The 16,002-nt window shown below is 40.9% G+C and overlaps 1 protein-coding gene across 1 annotated transcript in view; it reads left to right on the forward strand.

The window, feature by feature from the left end:
* Positions 1-15,344, forward strand: part of RELN (reelin) — a 296,993-nt gene extending 281,649 nt beyond the window's left edge. The window contains exons 59-64 of the mRNA XM_062020283.1: positions 798-959; positions 1,058-1,215; positions 2,075-2,294; positions 3,291-3,488; positions 3,895-3,993; positions 14,267-15,344. Of these exons, the coding sequence (XP_061876267.1) occupies positions 798-959; positions 1,058-1,215; positions 2,075-2,294; positions 3,291-3,488; positions 3,895-3,993; positions 14,267-14,363 (934 nt within the window). The 3' untranslated portion in view covers positions 14,364-15,344. The remainder of the gene's footprint in view (positions 1-797; positions 960-1,057; positions 1,216-2,074; positions 2,295-3,290; positions 3,489-3,894; positions 3,994-14,266) is intronic.
* Positions 15,345-16,002: the final 658 nt, after the last annotated feature.

A 16,002-nucleotide genomic window follows, 5' to 3' on the forward strand; every position in this document is an offset into this window, starting at 1 on the left:
ACAGCAAAATACAGAGACCTAATAAGAAAAAACGTTGACACTGAAAACTTAGAGAGCATTTATTTATTAAAGCAATTACTTTGCTATTCATCTTGTAACAGGATGTGAACAAAGCCTGTGTGAAAGCACTGGGATTTGTCTACATAACTCCCATAAATTCTCTTTATAATTTATCCCAGATGTTGACACATTCATGGCATTGAGCTTGCAGTTACAGACACAAACATGCTCCTGTTAAAAACACACTTGCAGAACATAATATTCACATGAAGCTGTTGCTTTAGTATGATACAGTACTATATTTTTAGGACCAAGCTGTAATGAAATGGGAGTTACTTAACCCCAAATTGGTCTTTAATGAGAAAACCACTAATAACGTTGTCTCCTGTCCTATACTATAGTAGTGCATTAGAATTTATCAAAGCAAAGGTATTTTCTGTGCTCAAATGACCATGGGTAACACGAAGCAAATTATGTTGAGACTCTTTTAATACTGTAAGAGAGTGAGACTAAGGAGTAGGCTCCTAAATACATTCTTCTGTCCTGCCAGTCTTCATGGTTGGACTCAGCTGTGTATACTATGCTGCTTCACAGCACTCCTGGTGCCAGAGTGTCCTCCCTTGTTGCACCAGTGCTTCAGTCCCCCACATCTTGTCTATTTGTGGCTACAGAGCATGGAAACTCGCTGATAATCTTTTGGGTTTGTTTAGTAAGACAGGAAATGCCATGACCCTTGGAAATTACCTGTTTCTCATTCATTGTTCTTTCAGTTGTTCTGAAACATTTGTTTCCTACAGGACAGACTCATGGCAGCTCGTCCAGACACACTGTCTTCCTTCCTCATCTAATAGCATCGGCTGCTCCCCATTTCAATTCCATGAAGCTACCATCTATAACTCTGTCAACAGCTCCATGTGGAGAAGAATAACTATCCAGCTGCCTGATCATGTCTCATCCAGGTAGGTTACTGAAAAGTCAGCTCACTGTGGGCCCATAAAATGTCAGCTGTTATGCTGGCACACTGTGCTTGAAATGACTGGGATTTTGGCATTTGCAGTGCAACTCAGTTCAGGTGGATTCAGAAGGGAGAAGAACTAGAGAAACAAAGCTGGGCAATCGACCACGTGTACATCGGGGAAGCGTGCCCTAAGCTCTGCAGCGGCCGCGGATATTGCACGACTGGAGCCATTTGCATTTGTGATGAAGGATATCAAGGTTTCATTTCTTCAGTTTCTCTCTTGTACATCTGTTACAGTTTAACTCAAAATTTAAAATAATAATTTTTTAAAAAGACAGAGGGATGTATCATGCCTAAATGAATCACTGGAATTCTCGAGTAACAAATTCTAAAGTAATCATTTGACAGATCTGCAAAGTACAGCTCTTCCCTCCCTTTACTCTCACTGGATTCAGTCAGCAGTCATTCCCGTCTGGCACTGAAAGTAAAACCCATTCAGCCTTCATTAAAGGCAGAACATGGCTACCTGCTTGCCCAAAGATGCCTCCCACCTCTGTTCTCCTTCCAAGGGTTCATCCGCTCCCAGGGGAGTACATGGGATCCAGCTCTTAGTGGCTGTCACCTGTAAGGGAGTTGACTCCACATCCCATCAGGACAGAGTGTTCTGCTTTTATCCCCCAGTGCAGCACGTGCCTAACAGTACCTGAGTGCCCTCCTCAAATTATAAGTGCTTTGTGGGAGTAGAGCCAACGTTTAATGTCTTGCAGAAAAGAGTTTCGTAACTTCGTAAGATCAGACCCCTCCCCTGGTTTTGGTGCATTTCCCTTCAACTGGCAGTTTGAGGTTTCTCGTATCGGCATCAATGCAAAGTACAATACACTCTGTTGTGGTTCTTGAAGTTATATTGCTGTAAAAAATAAGACTCACAACTTCAATTTTCTAAAAAATGAATGCTGTACAGCAATGTGCACTTTATTAATGGATCTGATTGAATACATTCAGCCTGTAGTCACACTGTTTATTAGGCCAAAATCTTAAATGGAATTACAATGAACTGTAAGTCAATTTTCTCAATTGTTTTTTGTGTGGTTTATAACTTCACTGTGTCATTTCTAGGTGATGACTGCTCTGTTTTTAGCCATGACCTCCCCAGTTATATTAAAGATAATTTTGAATCTGAAAGAGTCACCGAAATAAACTGGGAAACCATTCAGGGAGGAGTGATAGGGAATGGATGTGGACAGCTGGCACCCTATGCCCATGGAGACTCACTCTATTTTAATGGATGTCAAATTCGACAAGCTGTGACTAAGCCTCTGGATCTCACCCGAGCAAGGTAACACTTTGAGCCTAAAATTCTCTTTTATCAGCTCATGAGAAAAGAACTCTTCACATGTACATGCAGCCATGTGGGCCAGTGCTAATGAGGGTGCATTGACCTGGCTGTACCATGTAGTCAGATGTGGCTGGCAGATAAACGTTAGGGTTGGCAAACACTTGGTAACTTCCATTTGGGAGATGGAGAATCAGAAGGAAGCGATGTCAGATGAAAAGGTCAGATGTTTTCGTCATGCCCAACAGAGCAGTGTGTAGTAAGCCAGAGCTGACAATGAAGCTATTGGCAAAGACTGGATACCAGACTGTCTGGACTAGTGCCTGATCTAATAAGACAAATCCCATGTTTGTAATGCCTCCATGACAGTTATGAGTAATTACGGACTCATTTTCCTATTCCAGTTGTCAAATAGAATTATACTCACCTGGCAATGAACAGGAGTACCTTTTTCATCTGTTGAGCCTCTTTGGCCATGCAAAATCAAATGCAACCAGCCTGTGCTGGCTTTTAACACAGTGACAGCTTTCTGGACTGGTTTGAATTTAGCTGTCTGAAACAAGATTAGAAACAGGATGAAGTGGCAAATCAGCCAGATAAAAATCAGGCTCTTCCTTTCGTATTTGAACACCCAGGTAGAATATGATACATCTTTTAGACACTGGTTATATTCAACCTTTATTTGCCCTTCTTCATCTTTTCATACAATCATTTGCATATTTATTTTGTTTATGTATCTCAGTTTTGTGCAAATACATTGTAAAATTGGATCTACTGTCTCCGACTATGTGGCAATGTTATACATAGTAAACTATTACTTTGAACGGATAGCTGTGTTCTAGAGATGTGAGAACAGTTTATTTCACATTTTAGAAGTAATCCTTCTTGAGGATGCATAAAGTTTTAATGAGGCACCTGAAATAAACCTGGAAATGCTATTGTTGCTGTTTGAATATTTTTTGTATATTGAAAATATCTTTTTTTCTCTGTGTTTTACAGCAAAATCATGTTTGTTTTGCAAATTGGAAGTATTCCACAAACAGACAGTTGCAATACCAATCTGAGTGATCCAAACACTGTAGACAAGGCAGTGCTCCTCCAATACAGTGTAAATAATGGAATTACATGGCAAGTAATTGCACAGCATCAGCCAAAGGACTTTATACAAGCCCAAAGAGTGTCTTATAATGTTCCCCTGTGAGTACCCAGTCACATTTCATTACCTCTAAGTGCACAAGATCTATTTCTGTTGAAAAAGAATCTCTCTTTGCATCACCGTGCAAGAAAAAAAGGTTGATGAGGGAATGAACAAAGAAGAAAACTGAAGGGGAAGGCTGATTAAGAAATTCCAGCCTAGACTTTATCAAAATACTTGAAAGAAAAACAGAATACTTGTTTTAAAGATATTAAGGGGGGGAAAAAAGTCCTCCTTCTCTGGGTGCATTTTTCACCACGAAATGTTTTGCATGTATGGTGTGCTAATGTTCAGGGATGTAGAAATAATGCTTTCACTTTACTCTCAGTTCCTGTTGGGGGATAGAGAGGGATGTGCAAAATGCCCGTAGTCTGGAGCTCTCACAGGCTCTTGCATTTGTGACAACAGGGAGGCACGAATGAAAGGAGTCTTACTGCGCTGGTGGCAGCCCCGTCACAATGGAACAGGTCATGATCAGTGGGCTTTGGACCACGTAGAAGTCGTCCTGTGAGTATCAGCTTCACCTCATCCCACCCCATCTCAGAAAGCACTGAAATTCCTCCAGCATGGCACGAGTGTTAAGCTCAGTAAGAACCATTGTGGCCCAGGGAAAACATTGAGAACGAGTCTTTGCTAATAGTCTGCCCTGACTGCAACTGTCAGAGGTTAAGACAGCCACAAAGTAAGTGGCACAGCAGGGGTATGTGTTGTGCATTGTGGAAAAACATAGGAGGGAAAGTGGGGCTTTATCACCAGCAAGTATTGGTGTGCTCCAGTAATGCAGCAATGACTGGGAAAAAAATATTGTGCTGGGACATAAGAAAGGATTTTCCTGTTGAATACCGTGCTGCCATATAAGGCTGATTTATGTCCTTTCAAAAATACAAGAGTCTGCTGTATTGCTCTTTGCACAAATTAATGTTGTTGTGCCTCTGAAAAATTTGCATTAGCAACTAATGCCTTATTCATTTCCTTTTTTTAGTAAGAAGGATACTGTTCAGAAACAGGGTTCACTATATCAGGTTCCTATGGTCCGAGCTCTATATTCATCCCCCTATCAAGATTTTACCAAGCAAAGTGTCTGCACCCTCCTGATTCTCCCATTCTTGAGATGGGTTTCGCTGGCAGCTAACCCGTTTTTCCTGTGTTACATCATGAAGAGATGACCTGCTTTTTCTCTAACAATGTAGTTCCAGTAGAAGTGAAATGCTAGTGGCTTCACGGGAGGGAACTCATCGCTGACAGTGGTTGGCAGAGAGAGGCGTGCCTGCTCCATAGATAGGTTCAAACATTCCTTTTATTGAACAATTTAAAAACCAGCAATGAAGAACTTAGGCTTGGATTATCTCCAGGCTGTGTAATTATAAACATGAGGTTTCTGAATTAGCAGAGACACTGCAAGTAATGTTTTGTAACAATAGCAAAGTGAATTATCTGACTGCTAGTTAGCCCTGTTCTTTCCACTGAGAAGCACCAGCTTGCATGGCACTCATATCAACCACAATCCAAACTGATCCCAACACTGAGTAACGGTACACGCTCTGCTGCTTTTACACACCTTGCTGGGCTCTGCTTCCATAACATTAAGCTTAAAACTTGAAGGAACAGAGGGACAGATGTGATTCCTGGCTTAGTGAATCAGTGGCTGCATCAGGAAAGATACGGAAGAGTATAAACCCACAGGAAGTTCACAGTATTTAGGAAACCATGGAAAAAGGCATTAGTAGTTCTGAAATATTCCTATCTCTTTCTATCCTGCAATCAACAAAAAATTAATTAAAGAGAAAAAAATCAGGTCATAAAAAACATAGAGCATAGAATTATCTGTCAATCCAAGCATTGAGTGGGGGAGTATAAGTAGGAATAGGACAGACCTTTAAAAAGGGATTCTTAAGCTAAAATATGGAGAACTTCTTTGACAATGAGATATGTAAGGTTATAGTCTAAAGATACAGGTTGAATGGTGACAAGTCGGTCATATATGTTACACTAGAATGAAGACAGCAATAGAAACACTATAGCAGGTAATCACACCTTGACTAAAGAAGGAATCAGATGGGCAGACAATGCTTCCTTCCTTCTCTTCTTTTTCTCCTGTTAAAGAGTTTCAAAGCTCTTCTGAACATTGGCCAAAATACCAAGTTAGAAACAGAATTTCCACCCAGTTCAAGTGACATCTGGTACAACCCATAGAGGAAGACAGATCAAACCAGACATTTTCTTCCTACAGAGTACTCTGAAATGCAGTGTCATGGCAGCATATTTCCCAAAGGTCAGCTCTGGAGACCCCGTCCCTGCTTACTACAACATGTGAGCTGTGCTGCTCTCAGGAAAGGCAGAATTAGGTGCTATGGTACATCTGGCTCATATGCTGGCATGTGCTCAGACCTGACAGGTGGCTTTGACCCCTCTGTTTTACTAAGTTCTATCTGCACCTTCTTGATTCATCAAAATACTCTGTAGGCCTCTTAACAAGTAACTGCAAAGGGTTCGATAAAGCCTTTGGAAGGTCTTCTGAAAGGAGATACACTGCTTCTTGTCCATAGATACTCTTATCTGGGTTGTCCTTCAGCTCTGCTGTTTCCCTCAGCCACCTCACACTGGCCACTTTACTCCTAATGCTTCAGTTTCTTCACCTGCAAAATGATAAAGACACTTGTTCACTCCCATGGAGCACTTGCAGGCGTTCAGAAGGGAGCCTGAATCAGTGTCTGTTAGCACTAACCCTGGATGATCCTTCACATACCAGGGCTATAACAGGAGCCACAGCATTAACACTAGGGATAGGACTTAGTTTTAATTCTTAAATTCCTACATTTTCCAACGAAGGGCACAGAAACCCTGCCTGCCCCTGGGGAGAGCGAGCCACCTTGACAGGGCAGCCCTCCAGTAAAAGGTGAGGAGGCAGGTACTCTGCCTCCCATGGAGATTGCCAGACAAGAGCTCTGTGGGCATCAGCCCCCTATCAGGCCCCTCCAGGTCTCTCTGACAGAGCTTCAGAGGCATGACTTGAACTTAAATAATTCACCACAGTGCTGTAATTACCTCTTCTCAATAATTCTACCGGGAATCATTGGAAAGTCAGTAGGCTTCTACCTGCTTTATCCATCCCGAAGCTGGGACATCTTAGGAAAAATCTGTGCCTCCCAAATGGAAAGTAATTCTTTTTGACACTCTGACCTTGTCTCAGAAAGCCATGATCCAGCTACAAGACCTGTTGATGGTCTATGTCTGACATGGTCTTTGTTCAGTCCTCTTACAACACTGCACTCCACCTCTCACCTCAACGACACCCCATACAGCTCTCTGGGCACCATCAAAATTATCCTCCTTGGCCTTGGTTTAAGTCCTAGATTTTCATGTCTGTTTGTGATCTGTGCATCCATGCTGAAGCAGAAGGCAAGCCTCTGTGGCTGTCTGCACACCCAGGTACACACCTAAGTGCTGTTCCAGTTTTTCCTTAGCCCATAGGCAAATGAGCCATGCTCTCCTTGAGTAGAGTAAGGGTTAAAGAGAGAGCAAGCATGGAAAGCACCTGCCAGCAGGTAGAGCTGGTCTGCAGAGATGTACCATAACCAAGGATTTTCTTGATTATATTTCCCATCCAATGTGAGGGATGTCCCTGCTTCTCCTTACAATTCTCACCCCTGGGGCAAATCTGTGAATGTCTGCTTTCATGCCTCAACTCTTCTCTGGAACCCAAAGATTTGAAATTAATTCTGTCACAGGCCCAGCTGCCAAATGGTAGGGCAGATACCACTTAGATGCACAGCCAGGGTTGTGCCATTCTGTTCAGTCCAATTAATTTCTGAGACAAAGGCCATCACCCTCTCACTAGCAAATATATTTTCAGGGTGCAATTTTTTTGTTTCATTTTGCTCCTAAGATAGTTTACTGGGGAGAAAAAGTTAACCTGCAGATTGTACATGCACATGAAATACCTGGCAGTGATAAGAAAAGCCAAAGATGGATGCTACTGTATGCTACTTACAATCATTGCACTTTTGAATGAAATATTTCAATCACTAATTAAAAAGCAGTATGGTTAAGACTGTGATGCAGCCACAAATGGTGCTCAACCTGAGCACCTCCTTTGAACTGGTGAACCACAATACCTGCCTTGATTATGTTCTGCCAATTGATCTTGCCAACTTATTTTAACAACAGTTGATGTCTACTCTGTAGTGGGGAGAGGATATCAGATGTCAAGTTGTCCAGTCCTGTTAAAAGCTAGTAGCGATTAGTCCTCATTAGTGCAGCATTTTTTTCTCTCCATTTCTAAAGCAAGCTTTGGCACAACTCTCATATATTCTATGTGGCTCTTCTTAGGATATAAAAAAAGATATTTTACCCTAAGCTTAAGAAAAACTGTTCTTCTGTGCCCCTGTACTTCTGCCCTAAGAAGAGCCTGTGTCCAACTCTGCATTTCATTTGCACATTGTTTTTCTCTGGAAGCACAGCTCTCAGCCTGTCTGCTGCACAGACACCACACACTTTTTTGCATGTGCATTTGGAACTGTCATTTCTTTGTGTATAGGGTAGGCCCTTTATAGACCGCTCATAAACTCAATTCCGGCCAAAGGTACTGAGAACTAAAGGGTTCTTTAGTTCTAAGTTGAACACTAAGGGTCTGATGTTGCTTTCTTTGCACCTCAAAACTCATGATGTGATCCAAAGGAACCTGAGTTGGGCAAGGAACGCAAGAAACGTTACCCCCACCTACTATTTTATGGTTAACTGTTGGACAGCAGAACAAATCCCTCCATAGCCATCACTCCATGCTTGTCATTGTCAAGATATTTCCACTTTTTTGGCACAAATGATTTAGTGAGAACTTACGTTGCATTTGGTGCAAAGAATGTTTACTCTTATTTTACAACATTCAAATACAAATTACATATTCTGTCTCTAACAGTGAGTGCTCATGTGGAAAAGCATTTTCATCTGCTTTTTTTTTTAGTAAAAGGCAATGACATGAAAAATGCATTTAAATTAAAGTATCAACATCTTTATAATAAAGGATAGAAACAGTTCAAACGTTAGGAAATTATCTCGATATTTGCAACATTTATGCCAAATTTAGTATGATGCAGTCTGTGCTTTTATGACATTTTTATTATGTTTCTAAAAAGTGCATGCTGAATTTTATAGAAAATAAAAATTATAAACATTTATTTGAAATGTCAGGAAATAATTTGTTCAATTTCTATTTTCAAAAGAGATGAAAAGTCCTATATTGCCTCTAAACCTCATCAGGGTTTTATGACTAATCACAGTGCTGCATGCATTGAAAGGCATTTTCTAACTTGTGTTGTATTTCATTGTTTGCTGTCATTGGTTTTACACTAGAATAAGGTAAGTACTTTCCCTGAATCAATATCAAATGTATATTTCAGTTACAGCTACATCTCTTTCACAAAGCTTTAGCAATGATGGGTTGGTGGAAAATCGTTTGTACCCTCTTATATGTGCCACGTAGCTCTCGAGTGCCCTGATTCTGCAGCTCTTCCCCAGGGAGCAATGGGGGAAGTTAAACCCAACAGAAAGTGTTCAGCAGCTCACTGTGTACCACAGTGGGCATTTTGCTGAGGCTGTGGTGAGAAAGACTTCTGCTTCTCCTACAGTTCACTGATAACTGCTGATGGCAGGCACCCAGCACATGGCATTGGCGACCTCTTAGCTGGGAATTCCCACTTTTTTCCATAATTACTTACCAGAGCCAGGCAGTGTATGCCAGGGAATCTGCATGTTGGCACAGCCACCAGTGCCCCTTAGACACACAGCAAGTGAGCCATGCTTACCCTGAGTAGACTAAGGGTTGGAGTAAGAGGGCAAGCGTCTCCCAGGTAGTTCTGTTGTTTCTTGTAACTGCTGTTTTCTGCTGACACAGTTCGTAGATACCACCATCCAACATAGTTACTGAGCTCTCAGTTCAGATCTTGACCTCACTGGAGCCAAAGAATATTTGTCATTGATATGAGCCATCAGGACTTCAGTCAGAGAAGATCACAATTCTCATTATAGTACCCTTCTAACAAAGCATTTTTAATTTAGCCTCAAAATGTATCCCAAGCCTAGTCCTGAGAGGCATGCCTTTGCTGTTTTATAGGGCTTTGTTCATGTTTCATTTTGTTACTCAAATGATTTTGTTTCTATTTGGTTCCTATTGTGCCTTGTCAACAAAAAATAAAACCAGAGAAATAATTCTCTGAATTATTTCAGAGAAATAGTTAATTCTGTTAGTACATACTGGAAGGGTTTACCACATATTTTTCATTCCATTTGTCTCTGTTCTATTTTCAGAAATTTTAAATTGCAGACTTGTACTTCAAACTGTGTTTCAGAAAACATGCAGTAGCCAGAATGCTTGATTAAAGACCCAGAGTGACCCCTTCTCATAATTCTCATAATTCTAGGCATTTCTTGAACATACCTTAGACAGAATTTTGTTCTTCTATATTGGCTGCACCTTGTTTTCATCTAATTAGTATAAATCCAGTGACTTCACTGGAAGGTTATTTAGGGCTCCCTACATAAACAGGAGCAGTATTGCCTTCTATTTATTTTTTTAATGCTGCACTCAAAACAGTAGAACAGATTACACAGTACTCACTCAAACTAATTGGGTTTTTTTGCTATTTTCTCCATCAGCAATACACAGATAACTATTTTGAATCTGTACTTTTCTGATTCACTAATAGTTCAATGAATGCATAGAAAAGGCAGAAGGCTCAGCAGATGCTGACCAGTCCACTACACATTTGCAAAGCAGCCTTCAAGTTGCCACTGAGATCCAAACAAAAGTTCCCTCCACATCCTCCATTATGGAAAGAGGGGTCTATTCCTAAGGTAGCTTCATTGCTGACTGGGACATTCTGAGTGCTCTGAACAAGAAAACAACAGCGAAAGTATGGTAAAGCCTCTTATCAGCCTGTGAAAATACAAATTGCATTTGTTACTAATAGTACTGAAAGCATTCTTACATCCACCAAATGCAAGATATGTGTAAGTACTCCTGCAAATTAAATAATACCATTCTTATTATGATCTTATAAAGCACGATCAATCTCTTTTGTGCTTGCCTCCTACAAATATATAAAATTAATTCAAAAAAAATAAATACAGAGCCACTCTGATTTTGAGGATACCAGACTATACATACTATACAATATAATACAAAGGGTATACGTATCTACCTATAGAAAGAGTGAAAAGCATACCATTTTCTATAGCAGGCATAAATTTTTCATGTAGCATCAAGCAGCTGAAAAGTCTGTTGCACATGTTGGTGACAGCATGTTTGAACCATCTCAGTGTACACAAAAAACACAAGAACTTAGTTCTTGAGAATTTAGATTTCTCTTGTTTTTCATATACTGCACTGCTCTGGTGTTCAGAGTAAGACATAAATGTCTGTTTCTTTGTAATTTCTTGATCATTTTATAAAATAACAAGCCAGAATGATATACACAAAAAATAAGTAAAACTCATAAATTCTTAGGTAACCTTTTTTGTTCCTTCTTTCAATTCTTTTCCTTTATTTTTGTTGTTTGGTTTTTTTTTTTCTTTATTCATTGTTTTAAACTTCTTCATCATACCTTTAAGGCCAGATTCAAAATGGTTAGGCATTTGAAGTGAAACAGAGCATGAGGCCTGAAATTCTCTGTTGAGCTTTTGCTGAATGTGAGCAGATCAGGAGGGAGATGGGGGAACTCAAAGGCCCCTCCAGGCCAAGGACTGTAGCTCAGCATGTGCCCTGACTGTCCAAGTCTTGCCCAAGCTGAGGCTCTCACAGTCAAACTCAGTCCTAAAATCTACAGCTCTGTAAATCTAACCAGGTCCAGAAAAACCAAACACATTGACAGGCTCTGTTTGGCCCCATGTACCTACAGCCAAGGTCACTCAGAGTTGGGCTGGGCATTCTCCCAGGCTCCTGTCTTCCATGTTTTGGCTGCAGAGTAGCCTTCTCCCAGTCCTCACTTTACAGTGAGAATGCTCCCCTGAGAGGTGGGATGTTGCCTTGAAGGGCCTGTGTCTAAGGAACCACTCACTTCTCAGGCAATGGGAATTAAAGGGAAGGCCAGATTAAGACCTCCTCCAAACCTCATGATCCACGTCAGCCACTTTCAGGAGTGGGTTCAAGGTCCCTTCTGCCATCCTCGGTGCGGCACTTGGCATTGGAGTGAGGGCAATATTCCACTGAGATGATTACAGGACCAGAATAAAGGATGATCTTCAGTGCTTCTTTGCCTTTGAGCTACCAAGTGGCATTAAAACTAGACAAATTCACCACTGTTACTCTCACACAAAACTCTTTCAAATCAGCAGAGACCTTTCCTTTTCAATTGAAGAAGTCAGGTGAAAGTCAGGACAAGTCAAGCTCAAACAACTGCCAAACACTCTAGAGCTCTGCCTTACTGTGACAGTGACAAAAGTTGTGCTGAGTGTAGGTCTGTTAGCTTTCATTGTCATCAGGAGCTCCACTGTGTTTCATTCTTGTATGTATATTCCAATAGAAAAAACTTAAAATTGCAAAGCCTTCAAAAAATAGTTGGGAAGTGACTTGAATTTACTCAGGGGTTTATTACCTAGATTTTTACACAACTGCTTTTATTCAGTTTAGTCAATTGTGTTCTAGGTTCACTGTTGAAGACAGTTTAATTTTGTTATATAAATTTTTTGAAAAGAAATTAGCATACTACAGCAAAAGTTATCTTTGCCTTTGGAGGATCATATGCATTTTGCAAAGCATGCAATAATTCCTAAGGGCCACATTCACTAAAAATAAGCTTATGCACTAGAGAGGAATGTATGATAACAGTACGAATATACACATCTTACAGAGAAAACTTAAAAGTAAAAACCTGCCTTGCACTCACAAATGGGAGATTTGTTGACTGTAATGTCTACTGCAGGCCTTTACTTCATGGATCAGCTTTAGAATATGGATGTCATGGTTTGGAGAGCCCTGGTAACATCCAGCCCCTTGGAGTAGAGATGCTTAGGCCAGGCACCCTTCTACTGCAAGATGAAGCTAGGAAGCACAAGGACCAAAGTAGGCCGGGAGGATTAGAAGAGGGAGTCAGAACAGATCCACTACAACTTCGCAGCTCCTTTCCTCAGGAAACCAGAAGAAAATTTGTCCACACAGTCACCAGCACTTCCTCCTGGGTGAAGCACCTTATACCTGCTGAAGTTGTCCTTGGGGTCTGCATGGTTAACACTGTGCTATACCTCTTATAGAAGTTGTATCCTCTGACTGCATCCATGGGAGTACCTTGTATGCCATTTTTCCATTTGGAGAAAGGGAGTCAGGTGGCTTTGAAAACTAGAGCAGCAGTATGCCTTACTATTTTTATTTTTAAATGTAATTCTCCTACCGAAGGTTTTTCCCATACCCTGGAACTCTACAGTGCAGAGTGCAAGAGTCACTGTCTCTCTTATAAAAATTTCTGAGGGTGAGGGAGCCCTGGCACAGGCTGCCCAGGGAGGGTGTGCAGTCTCCTTCCTTGGAGGTCTTCAAGACCCACCTGGACATGTTCCTGTGCGACCTGATCTAGGTGACCCTGCTCCTGCAGGAGGGTTGGACTGGATGATCGCTAAAGGTCCCTTCCAACCCCTGCCATTCTATGATTCTTTGCTGCTCTATACATCTGGTCAAGTGCACAGCAAGTTGTAGGTCTGAGAGGAGACCTCCTTTATCAAAACTTCAGAATATCCAAACCTTTTCATTGTCACGGAACTCTGAATGCAGACTGGCTGTAGATCTATGCAGATCTGTATTTGTGTGCATACACTAGGAGTCTGGATATATATGTAGACAGAGCAAGAAAAAGTAAAGCCAGACAAAGCTCTGTGGCTGTTCTGCAGTTCCCTGCCACAGCAGAGGCAGTGGGATGTAGAAGGTCTGTAGTGCTGCACACTTGGTTCCCTCCAAGGTGTAGGCAAGTCTGTATTAGCCATAAGTGGACTCACAAGGGTGCAACACAGATGTTACAGCTCCATTTCTAAAGCTGATGTGAGTTGGAAACTGAAGGTGGAATCCAGCCCTTAGAAGTTAGATGGCTTTTGGGTACCAAAGGGCCAGATAGTCTTGTCCACTGCTGCCCTAACATGGTTCTTTCTTCCCTCAATGGGAGGAGAAGAAACTTGTTGGGTGGGATGGGTCTTGTCCTCCAGGTAGATCTTCCAAACAGTTTCCCTTCTTCAATTAGGCTGCAGTCAAGCTGTTCCTTGCCTGGTCTCCTCCCAGACGTGATGATGCTTATTTCCCAGATCTTTCTTTAATTTTGAATGGGGGTGTAAAGGGGAGGAAAACATAAAGTCTGAGTAAAAGTGCTATACTTCACTTCCTATACCACAGAAGTGGAAAATAAGGGAGTAAAGCTTTTTTTCTCTTGTCAGGGTAAAGCAGTTAATCATCAAAGTCAGAAGAATAACAGGAGTATAAAACCACTGTACAGAAATGCCCTCTATTGAAAGGGTATGAAGTGCATACAGCTTTAGTGAATATGGCCCTAGGCAGCACAAGTTTTCCTTAGCTGAAAGTTCTTAACTTTCCCTAAGATAATGAACTGTAAATAGAAGCAAAGTGGGACAGATTCTCAATTGCCTTGTGCCTTGCTGTTGTGCAAAGGGTGCACTTCACCTTACGCAGGCTTGAAAGGTCACGCAAGGACAAAGACGAATCTGTGCCATGAGCTCGCTGCTCCGTAAGAATTTAAAGTACATATAAAAGAAACTGACACTCTTCTCTTCCTCCGCCCTTTGATTTTAACAGCACTCGCAAACAAAATTACATGATGAATTTTTCACGGCAACATGGGCTCAGGCATTTCTACAACAGAAGACGAAGGTCACTTAGACGATATCCATGAAGAAATGAGAAATTTATTTTTTTCCTCCCAACATGTGATGTGTTGCTTTCCATTCTTTAAATCTAGCACTGCGTCTGGTATCAGGACTTTTCTGCAATTGGCTTGATGAATAACTGAAAGCCTTTCTCAAGACAGAGTGTACACCACTTTTTTCGCACTGTGAACTAATGAGAAGTGACTTATTTTCTCATAGGTAAATGTTTTAATGTTGACGTGTCTGTGAAAATTGTGATCTGTTGTAATATCAGTTACGGTGGCAGTATTGGAAGTAAGCAACTAATTCTGTTTAACAGGAAAAAAAGTTTAAGCACAAAGACTTTTTCAGATTTTATGTTTTAAAAAAAAAAACCCCTCACATACTCAGTACAGAATTTTAACATTCTTTGTCACATAGGTATTTAAGTGCACTGTATTTCAGCTCCATGTCATTTTATATGATTAAGTTATCATTGTTTGTCCTCTTTGTATTCTCTTCTAAAACATGACACATTGGCACTGTATTTACTTGTTTTGTTGTTGTAATATTTTTGCTGCTGATTTTTGGGCTATTTACCTTCTGACAAAATGTATCAAAAAAGAAAAAATCAAAGTACCTAATCAAGAAGATAATTGCAAAAGTAGTCATAAAGTCATTGATATCCTTCAGTCTTATTCTTCGATATGTCTGTTGGTTAGCATTGTTTTGTGGATAAACGAAGAACGCTTGACATTAAACTTTTTTCTACTAAGGAGTTGTGGATGATGCCCCAAACAGAAGCTCCCCTAAATGTAGTCAGTTCTCTGCAACTGATTTACTTACAGTAACTGCCATTTGGTGTCTGTAGTAATGAAGTGATTTGTAAACAGTGAACGTTTCATCGTGTTCTCTTTGGTGTTTGTTTCTATTGCGGGTCATGTTTGTATCTTCTGATAAAGTTGTATCTACACCAGCAACGTTATAATGCCCCTACAGCCCTAAACTGTCTATTATCGTAAATAAAATGCTTCACTTTATGGTGAACCAAGCGAAAGATCCATGCTTCAATAAAAATAATGGCAACAAAGAATTCTGACATTAGATGTTTCAAGGCATGTGGGCCTTACACAAAATCATAAACCAAATTCTTTGACTAAATACCTAGATTTCAATGCAAACACTCATGGTAGTTTCTAATATTCAGTATATCATGCTTAACAGCACTTCATAAATAACATAAACCAAGAGATCTTCCCAGTTCCACCTGTGAGCATAGCATGGTTGTTGGAATAGGTCGTGGTGAAAGGATGGAAACAGGACCACGGACCAATACACACTCTCACCTTGTCTTTATCTGCAAACCCAACATACAATGTGCAAACCGGTGTTTCCAAGCTCTGAAGTGCAGCAGATAAGGAACCTGTTTCAAAACAGACAAAGTTGCTTACAATCAGGGAATAATTTAGGTCGGGAAAGACCTTTAAGGTTGAGTCCAACCATTAACCCAGTGCTGCCACATCCAGCACTAAACCATGTCCCTAAGTACTACATCTACATGTCTTTCAAACACCACCAGGGATGGTGGCTCCACCACTTCCCTGTGCAGCCTCTTCCAGAGCTTGACAACCCTTCCAGGGAAGAAATGTTTCCTAATATCCAGTCTAATCCTCCCCTGGAGCAACT

The sequence above is a fragment of the Colius striatus genome, chromosome 1 (assembly GCF_028858725.1).
Source record: "Colius striatus isolate bColStr4 chromosome 1, bColStr4.1.hap1, whole genome shotgun sequence".
NCBI classification, from domain to species: domain Eukaryota; kingdom Metazoa; phylum Chordata; class Aves; order Coliiformes; family Coliidae; genus Colius; species Colius striatus.